This window comes from Mesocricetus auratus, unplaced genomic scaffold (assembly GCF_017639785.1).
Source record: "Mesocricetus auratus isolate SY011 unplaced genomic scaffold, BCM_Maur_2.0 Super-Scaffold_100025, whole genome shotgun sequence".
NCBI lineage: Eukaryota > Metazoa > Chordata > Mammalia > Rodentia > Cricetidae > Mesocricetus > Mesocricetus auratus.
Window position 1 is genome coordinate 7,539,505 of NW_024429206.1, and position 10,093 is coordinate 7,549,597.

The 10,093-nt window shown below is 47.0% G+C and overlaps 1 protein-coding gene across 2 annotated transcripts in view; it reads right to left on the reverse strand.

Moving 5' to 3' along the window:
- The window catches only part of Tmem233 (transmembrane protein 233), a 33,414-nt gene extending 30,699 nt beyond the window's left edge, over positions 1 to 2,715 (reverse strand). For both annotated transcript variants that reach the window (XM_040731516.1, XM_013119745.3), the window contains exon 1: positions 2,312 to 2,715. In XM_040731516.1, coding sequence (XP_040587450.1) covers positions 2,312 to 2,602 — 291 coding nt within the window. In that variant the 5' untranslated portion in view covers positions 2,603 to 2,715. The remainder of the gene's footprint in view (positions 1 to 2,311) is intronic.
- Positions 2,716 to 10,093: the final 7,378 nt, after the last annotated feature.

The following is a 10,093-nucleotide window of genomic DNA, read 5'->3' on the forward strand; positions in this document are numbered from 1 at the left end:
TGCATCTTTCCCAAGGCCTTCTGTGCTCTGCCAGTCAAATGGTATCATGCTGTGAAGCTAAGGAGAAAAGCTTGGGGAGTGAGGGGATTAAGAGAGGCTCCCATCCTAAGCCTTATCCCCCAGGATACCCCACCTGCATCATTAACACCCAGCTTGTCACCGCCAGCTGGTAGCTGATTTTGACCAGCCAGAGGGAAAAGCCTTTGTAGGTGTTTTTTCCTAAGTGGTACTGGGAAGGGTAAATTATCTGCTTCATGAATAAACTAGGATGGGGTGCTGGTACCAGCCTGTGAGTCTGCTACTGAGAGAGTCTGGCAGCCCACAAAGCCTCTCCTCTGTCTCTGAAAATAAGAACAAAACCCAAAGCAAACCCAGAATCAGATACCCAGGGAGAGGAAGGAAGTGGGGAAGTCAGTTGGTTGGAAACGGGTGTGAGAGGAGAGCTTCAACTTCCTGGACTTTGAAATAGGAACAAAATGGACAAGTGAATCCCTCAACATCTTCCATCACCCATGCATTCATTTTGTAATATTTCCTAAGATTATCCATGTGTCAGATTCTGCATCACTCACTAATAAACATGGCAAATACCCCTGTCCTCACATAACCAGCAGTTTGTGTAGTGAGGGGATGCAGGTAACAAACATTAAAAAATAAAATAAGGGCCCTCCAGGTGGTCCAGCCAGCAAAGGTGCTTGCTGTGCAAGCCTGGTGACCCAAGTTCTATGCCCAGAACTCACATAAAGGTGGAAAATGATGAGAAGCTACTCCACAAAGTTATTCTCCTACCTCCACTCATGTGCTGTATGTGCCCCCCCATACATATTTGAAAGTCTTAACTACTATATTAGGTGGAGAGAAGCCTTGGACTGAGAGCAACAGGAAAGGGGCTCCTACAGCTTGGGGAGGGCTTTTGTTTTAAACTTTTAGTCAAGTCTCACGAAGTGACATTTGAATATGGAAAATATTATTATTGTTAGCCACCATGTGGTTGCTGGGAATTGAACTCAAGACCTCTGGAAAAGCAGTCAGTGCTCTTAACCTCTAAGCAATCTCTCCAGCCCCTCAATATTATTATTGTTGTTAATACTGATATTATTATTGTGATGCTGGGCACCATTCTAGGTAAGTCACAGTTATCACATTAATCCAATCGCCCTGAAATGTAGCTATGATAATTCTCGTTTTACAAAGGAACCGAGGTTCAGAGATCTGCACTGCTTTCTGGACACCTTAGGACTAACAAATGGTGTGACTGGGATTTGAACCAAGTCCCAAAACTTCAGCGACTGTGCACTTGCATGCTGGCGCCGCCTGCCAAGGTTTGTGGAAGGCAAATGGGATCTCTGTTGTACCCGGAGAGGATTTACCGGTGGGTGCACTTGATGCAGGCTGTGGAAACAGCCCAGCTGAACCGACCCTGTCTTTGGTGGGAGTTGTACAGGTTAGCTACTGGAGAAGAGTGTCTGTGGGGGAGGGAGCACGCAACTCTAGGGTTGTCCCGGGACAGTGTCTGTGAGTTTCACCCTGCCGCCACCGGGGGCCAGCTGCCCTAGTCAATAAGGGAGGATCTGGTTCTTCGGAGCATTGAAGAGGGGGTGCAGCTCCATGGAGGAGTCCCCAAGTGCACTGGCTGGGGGCCCTGGGCATAGGACAGAGCGGTGGTGGGAATAGTCTGACAAGGTCCTTTGTGCAACAAAGTGGGGACGGGCTAGGACAAACTGAGGGAGAGTAAAGAACAAGCCGGATTTTCGTTTGTGAGAGGAACGCAGGGTACAATCAAGAAAGTCCTTGGAAATGTCGGGGTAACTTTGACCCAAGAGAAAGCATTCTGGGCAAAAGGGGGCAAGCTCAAGGAGGAGCCTTGGGCGTCTCCGGGGGACCCCATGGAGGCAGATCCCAGCAGGCTGCAAAGAGAAAGAACTTGCCGACACAAGGACTCCTTTGGGATCTGGAGGGCAGAGGCTCTCAGTGTGGCCAAGCCTGGGACACACAGCCTGCAAGCTCAAAGTATGGGGCGCACTGTGGCTTGCCAGGGCGTGCACAATGAGGTCCTAGGAAAGCAGTTGGGGACAGGGAATTTGGAGAGGGAGTGCGGGGGCAACGAAGCAAAGTTGTTTCTGCGGAAGCTTGGTTAGCGCTGCGCAGCAGAGCGCTGATGGACTTGGTCAGAGCTCTGAGAGCCGAGCCTCTGAGCCAAAGAAAGGGAAGGAGGAGGTGTGCACCCCAAAACTCAGCACAAAAAGTCCTTGAGAGACAGCGCAGCCCGGACCTTTCCTTTGCAGCTGCTTTTGGTACCAACCCCACTCACCATGATGGAGAAGACCAAAGCCACGATGTTGACTGGGTACGCTGGGCAAAAGCACGCGACAATGGTGAGCCACAGATAGTTCTTGGGCTCAGGCAAGTCCTCCTCAGTCTTGTCATCTTCCGTGTTGGCTTCGGGGCTGCTGCTGTCCAATGCTCCCTTGGAGTCTGAGCGGGATGCATACTGGGACATGGGTAAAGTCGGCGACACCGGGAGGGACGAGGAGCGCACTGTCCGCGGGAGGGACGAGGAGCGCACTGTCCGCGCAGTCTGGGGCTGTGGCTGTCGGCTCATGGTGAGCAGAGGCTCTGAAAAGCTTGTAGCTCCAGCCTCAAGGGAGATGTGACTTCATTCCTCCTGAGTAGGTCGTTCCTTTGCTGCAGCCGGCTGGGCTCAGGGACCTAGGCCAAGAGCCTCCCTCCCCATAAAGAGGGAGGGAGGGAGAAAGCAAATGAGGGGAGGAGAGAGAGAGAGAGAGAGAGAGAGAGAGAGAGAGAGAGAGAGAGAGAGAGAGAGAGAGAGAGAGAGAGAGAGAGAGAGAGAGAGAGAGAGAGAGAGAGAGAGAGAGAGAGAGAGAGAGAGAGAGAGAGAGAGAGCCTGTCACCCCAGGAGGCAGAGGAGCAGAGGGAGGCACTAAGTTCCCTCACACCAAGAGACCCTTCTGTGGAGTGGATGCACTGAGAAGTTTGCAAAGGCAGGAAGCAAGGCCTTTTATGCTTTAAACTGGCAGGGGAGAGGGTCGTGGGGGAGGGGCCACTGGGGAGGGGATCAGGCTGCAAAGGGCCATCTCACCTTTTAAATATCACTGAGTTTTAATCATTGGAGGGATAATGTCCCCTATCCAGCAAACATCTTTTTCTATTACACTTTCACTTCACAGGAGGCTCAGGAGACTGGAGTAAGCACTTGGTACCTTCCATCCTCCCCACCCACCACCCAGTAGAAACAAGGAGGTCTTCTCTCCAGTTTCCCTCTGACATGGGAGACAATCTGGACAGACAAATGGGGTAAAGAAAGAGAGATCCACTTTGGGCCCTGGGTCAAGAAGTAGGTGTGTTAAGATCTCCGCCTTTCCCAAGAAATCAGAATTGAGACTCTTGGCCCAGATGTGACTTGGTCACAGGAAAGAAAGTCCCCATCACCTTACTCAATTTCTACATTTGAAAAAGAGGGTATGTGTCATGGTCCATGCCTTACCTGGACATTGAAAGGAAGCCATGGGGTTGCACATTAAACCATTAAATGTTAGCATTTTTTAGGATTCTGTGTTCTTAGAGTAGAAATGATTATGCAGTATCTCAGACTCATGATTCACTGCTGCAGACATCTCTATCAGAAAGCCAGATATTCAGAGCTTGGTGGGATCATAAAAATGGCAATTACATTAACATTAACACACACAGTTTGAAAAGCACTTACATCACCCTACTCAAAGGTATTATCACAGCCCTCTGAGAACACGAGCGTCATTGCCTAGGATGCACTGGCTTATAAAGCATGGGGCTCATACTTACTCAACTGTACTATTTGCTTCTCTGAACTGCCAGTCCAGTGGAACACAGAGACATAGAGGCAAAGAGAGAGACATAGAGAGACACATATACAGAGAGACACAGAGAGGGACACACACACACACACACACACACACACGAGAACAATCATACACCTGACATTTTGTATCGCTGTGAGGAACAGTGCCCAGGACAAGCTTGCAAGAGGAACACGCAGAGATGACATAGTACTTTCTTCATCATGCCCCCTTCTCTGTTTTGGTTGTTAGACTCAGTCTTTGTGTATTTGTTATATTTTGGCTTTGAGACAGGATCTCACTCTGTAGCCTAGGATGACCTTTCACTCACAGTAATCCTCCTGCCTCAGCACCCCATGTTCTGGGATTATATGTGTACCACCACACCCAGCCTCTCATTTGGCCTTTGCCATGGAGGTTCCCCATGCCTAGAATGCTCATTCCCAGGCAGCCTCTCCTTACTCTTCATCTGTCAGTTCAAAGTCACTTTCTCAAGACAGGTTTTATCAAGAGTAGGTCCAATTACTGTTGGGTGATATTTTATCAGCATGGCTATTTTTGTGTGAGAGGGTCACAATGCTCACTTCCGGTGTGTTCTTTCCCTACCTCAGAAACTGTTTTACACGCGTCTCCAACACTTAGATTTATCCTATCACGTGGGAGGGAGACAAGGAACATCACTGAATGAGTGGACGAGAGCACTGAAGAAACTGATCTCAGGTCTTGGGCAGTTCTGGATCTATAAACCTATATTTTGGGTGTCTGAGAAATCCATTATTTCTGAGGTTCTCTGGAAACCAGTCACTTTCTCCAATCCCAGTATCAGCTCTAGATTTTAGGAAATCTCTTTAGTCTGGAGATTTCCCATAAGTACCGTGAAATCTACCTCAGGACCTGCTCTTCAAGGCCCTTCCTCGACTAACCGCCCCTGCCTTCTCCCCCAGCCTCTCTGCTAGTCTCTCCCTCTTCAGCGTTCAGCTGCGTAGGATTTCCCTCACGCTTATCGGCTGCAGTGCCTTTCCCACTCCACAATCTCTACGCCTGCTCTTCCTCCTCTTGGAATGTTTCCTCTCCTCCCTGCTTCTTGGGTCCGTCTCCTTCAGGAGCCTCATGGGTTTCCTCTTCAGAGAGGGCCATCCTATCCTAAATAGACTCTGTCTTATTATTCCCCACCTCATTAACTTGTCTATTTCATCTAAGCTATCGCAGTCAACTATTTTCTTCATTTGTTTCTTGGTCTGTTGTCAGTCTCCCCAGTTAGAAAACTCTATAGAGCTGATCTTTTTTCTCTCTGGTGGACTAGGATTGCTCCTGCACTCAGAACAGCACCAGACCACAGTAAGTAAATACTTCATGTATTTAATCATCCAAGTCAGGTGCTTGTGGACTCCATTCTCCTCTTCTTTAGCCTCTCTAAGGGGTTATTCATCAAACCCTATTGATTCCATCTCAAATGTGACTCCTCACTCTGTCTTCTTTCCCCCTTTGCTACAGCTAGTGTCCCAGTTCTGGCTTTTATTAACAGCACGAAAGCTCAGTGGTACTCCTCCTGTGATCTGAGGCTGGTGAATTTAACAGTATGACCAAACTTTAGGTTTGGATACCAAGTGGAATTTTGCCTTTTCAAGGTCACGAGCTGTACCATCAACTTTAACCCACTACTATCAGCTAGCAAAATAGAAACAAAGAGGTTGGTGCTTCTGCCAGACAACTGTCCAGTTTATCAGATTTATCAAACATTTAGGGAGTGATTCCTGTACGCACACAATGAGTTTCTTACATGCATCATCTCATTTAATCCCTACAACTTAAAAAAAAAAGACTTGGCTTTATTTGTGTGTCTGCATGGCTACCTGTGATGTACAAGTAGAGGCCAAAACAGGGCATAGGATCCCGGGGGCTGGAGTTACAGGTGGTTGTGAATTGCCTGATGTGGGTGCTGGAAGCTGAACTTGGGTCTCCTGCCAGAGCAGCAAGTGCTCTTAGCTGTTGAGCCTCCTCCCCCGCCTCTGTTCCTGCAGCTGTCTGTTAGCTAGATGGTGAGGTCCCCATTCACAAATGGGAATGCCTAGCATGAGTTAGATAAGAAAGTCTCTTATAGGGCCTAAGTGGAGGCACGGGCATTTTAACGAGGGTTAAGGCATTTTTTCCAGCTAACAGGTCCACATAAGAAAGTTAGATGGACACCTTCAAAGTTTGTTGGCCTTGTTCTGTTCTACTCAGCTTGCTGGCTGCTCGAGAGTGTAGCTGTGAAATTTCAATGACCTGAAACGTTTAAAATGAGATGGAAAAGAAAGTGCTCGCACCAGAAAGTATAATGTCTATGGGGCAGATTCTCGGGGTATGTGTATCGTTTTATTCCGCTGGGGTTCCCCGGTCCAGTTTCTGGAGGCTCGCTGATTTTCTTTGGGAGGCCAGCTTGTTGCTCTTGGATGAACCTTACTGGCTGATTGCTCAGTGACGTGGCATTGTCATCCCTTTTAAGGGGTGATGGGGAGAAAACAACTTCCTAACATGGGTGGAGAAGGAAGAGTCTGGGGCCCAGTGGAGCAAAAATGTCTTCCTGATCTTTGTTGAGAGTTTTGTCTCTACACACGAGATGAGTTCATCCTAGAAATCCAAGGAACGAAGAGCGGCATAAAGAAGAATGGTGACAGTGGTGACACGCTGGGCCTATTCCCTTCTAGTTTTCCTTCTAACATGTACATAATTTTCTTCACTAAATGGGACTTACACTCTTACTTCCCTCTTTTCTCCATCAAGATGATCTGGCTCCTAACACTCTTTTCGGATGTTGTCATTGTCCCCGGGACTTCCCACTGACTATATGGGTTATTTCTTACTATTGCCACCATGACCCAGTCACTAGGGCTAGGTCGTTCTAGTGTTTATTGTTGCAATTTTGAACAAAAAACACTCTAGTGAGCATTGTTGGTACCCAAGTGTCTGTATTTGTCGTAATTGCTTTGTGACTCATGCCCTACAGGACAAATATCAATCTTTGAAAAGGTTTATTTATTTAAAGTGTTTACATTTTATTCTCTATTATTTGTTCTGTGTATATGTACACACGAATGCAGGAGTCCACATGTAGGATCCACTGGAGTGGATGTTACAGGCTATTGCCAGCCACCTGATATGGGTGCTGGTAACTGAATTTGGGTCCTCTGGAAGAGCAGCAAGTGCTCTTAACTCATTTTACTTGTTTACTGACAGTTTCTCACATATATACTGTGTGTTTCCATCTGCTTGTCCCTCATCACCTCTCTCACACCGCCTTCTCTCTGAATCCCTCTCCTCCCAGTCAGTCCTCCTCCTTTCGCCTGCCTTTCTCCTTTTGTGCCCTGAGTTTTGTCAGGGCTGCTTACATGAGGCCTGGGCAGGGATTTGTTGGCTGGAACCAGACAACTTTTGCAAGGACAAGAAAAACATAGGCTAAACAAAATGATCATGGAATCCGTGTACTGTAGAAATGAGGTGAAAGGAGGACTCCGAGACTGATTTCACAGCTCTCGGTGGACCCCTGATATGGAACAGCTCAGAGCTGAAACAGCAGGTGTGTACTGGAAGTCAGGAGTTCAAACATAGATGTGAATAGGAAAGTGTGTACACTCGCTAGTGAGAGTGAGAGTGAGGGGGGAGAGGGAGGGAGGGGTGGAGAGAGGGATGGAGGGAGGGGATACACACATACACACTTATAGAGAGAGGGATGGAGGGAGGGGATACACACACATGTATATATAGAGAGGGAGGGAGGAATGGAGAGAGGGGTGGAGAGAGGGATGGAGGGAGGGGGAAGATACACATACACACTTATAGAGAGAGGGATGGAGGGAGGGGATACACACACATGTATATAGAGAGAGGGAGCGAGGGATGGAGGGAGGGGATACACACACATGTATATATATAGAGGGAGGAATGGAGAGAGGGGTGGAGAGAGGATGGGGGAGGGGGAAGATACACATACACACTTATAGAGAGGGAGGGAGGATATGGGGGGGGAGAGAGAGAGAGAGAGAGAGAGAGAGAGAGAGAGAGAGAGAGAGAGAGAGAGAGAGAGAACGAGCACTCTATGAATTTGCTGATCTATGAAATGCAAGAGTCCAGATCTTTAGGAAATGGTATAAGAGGTCGAGTGTGTTTGTTGCCAAATTTCACATTAGTCTCAGGCACCAGCCTTTAGTAGTCATAAAGTAACTGCTGTGGTCTCAGGGGTTTGCTACAAGAGAACAAGGCCTTTTTGGCTAATATTATTAGAATACCTTCCCAGTTTCCAGCAACTTTTCACGAGGGATAAAAAGGGCGGAACTGAGAGAAGGAGGAGACTATGAAAGCAAAGGGACTTTGTAAATTTCTTAAACTGAGTGATTTGGTGAGAACAGTTCAGGACAGTGGAGCATAAAAACCAAACCCACTAAAGCTTAAACCATAATTCTTCCTTCTTTTGCTCTCCGCTCTATTCAATAATAAAGTGCCTATTCATCCTGTTGCTCTTCCTGCTGCTTGGATGGCATAAAACCCTGCATCTTGGGCCAAACTCTACAGCTCAGGATGAACCCCTCATAATAACTGGCCCAACAGAACAGTGGTGAGGAACTGTGCAACTGCTCATTGTTAGTCCAACACTCAAGAATGACCTCACATCTAGTACGTACCTACTGTGTGCACTCTATGCCTTCTGTATGTGCACACTATGTGTACCTACTGTGTGCACTCTATGCATTCTGTATGTGCACACTATGTGTACCAACTGTGTGCACTCTATGCATACCTACTGTGTGCTATGCACTCTATGTGTTCTCTGTGTACACTCACTTGTAAGCCAGGGTACGAGTGTTCCTCTTACAGATGGGATATCTAGGGTCATCTAGGAAAGAGGTAGGTAAGGCCCCAGAGGTAAAGATAAGTGCTGGGATTGAGACTAGTTCAGGTGGGAGAAGTGGACAGACAGAAACCACTCATACATATGTCAAGACTCCAGCCACTGATGTTTCCCATGCTCCCCATTATCCTTGTTTTCAGGCACAACTTTTTGCAACCTTGCATTAAACTGTGTGCATGATTCTGTGTCTTGAGTCTTTACAACTCAATGCCTGTCTCCCATCTTATTCTCTGCTTAGTCATTTTAATGACTTTGATATTTTACAGTAATCTGACTGTTTCTTTCATGCTGAATAACATTGGAGAGCACTCCCTTTCATGTTAGAAGTGAGGGTGTGGAGAATTTCAGAGACTCTCATCTGCCCATTCCTTTTCCTTCTTCCCCTACCAGCCTACCCAGGATGCTGCCTCGGCTTCCCTGAATGAAATGGCAACAACATAAGAGCAGGTTTTCTCTGGCTAGCCACATTGGGAGGATGGGGAGAGGTTCCACAAAACAGAATTATTTCAAAACCATTTGCACTCCAAACCACTTATAACCTAAAAGGCTGAACGCTGACATGGGGAATTGCAACCTGCTGTAATGGACAGTGGAGGCATGGGGGCGAGGGATGGGCGAGATTGGAACAGAGAAAACATTTGGAAAATAGAAACGAAATCAACAAGAATTGCACTTAACTATGGCCCAGGAAAGCGGGAGAGTTAGGTTTATGCATTTGGAACATATTACTTGATGCATATAACTCAAGGTGGTCAGATAGTCTGGATTTTTGTCAACCTGTGTCGTTATATTAATTACTTACTCATCCATAGGTGTATATTTGACTGCCATCTATTTTGGGTGCCAGTCATAGAGTGGAGAGGAAGAGACTTATAATTCCTGTGCTTTTAGATAGACTAGATGCTTGTAACTTACGATATAGGGGATGAAATAAGATAATGTGGTATTAATAGAATGGGGTACTGTGTATCTCAGCTTAATTGTCAACTTGACATTGCCTGGAGTCACCTAAGAAGGGAGTCTTAACTGAGCAATTGCCAAGATCAGATTGGCCTCTAGGCATATCTTTGGGAGATTCTCTTGATTATTAATTGATGTAGGAGGATCTGTTCCACTGTGGGTGGCACCATTCCCTTGGCTGGTTGTCCTTGGCTGTATAATAGCTAAGTGTGTGTCTGGGAGCAAGCCAGCAAACAGGGTCTTCCATGGCTTCTGCTGTACTTCCTTAGCTGCGGATGATTTCCCTAGCATGGAATAGTGAGCAGCCTACCTTTAGTTTCCTGCTCTGACTTTTCCCAACTATGGAGTGTGAGGTGCAAGTGTAAGATAAAACAAACCATTTCCTAAGTTTCATCTGGTCAGAGTGGTTTAT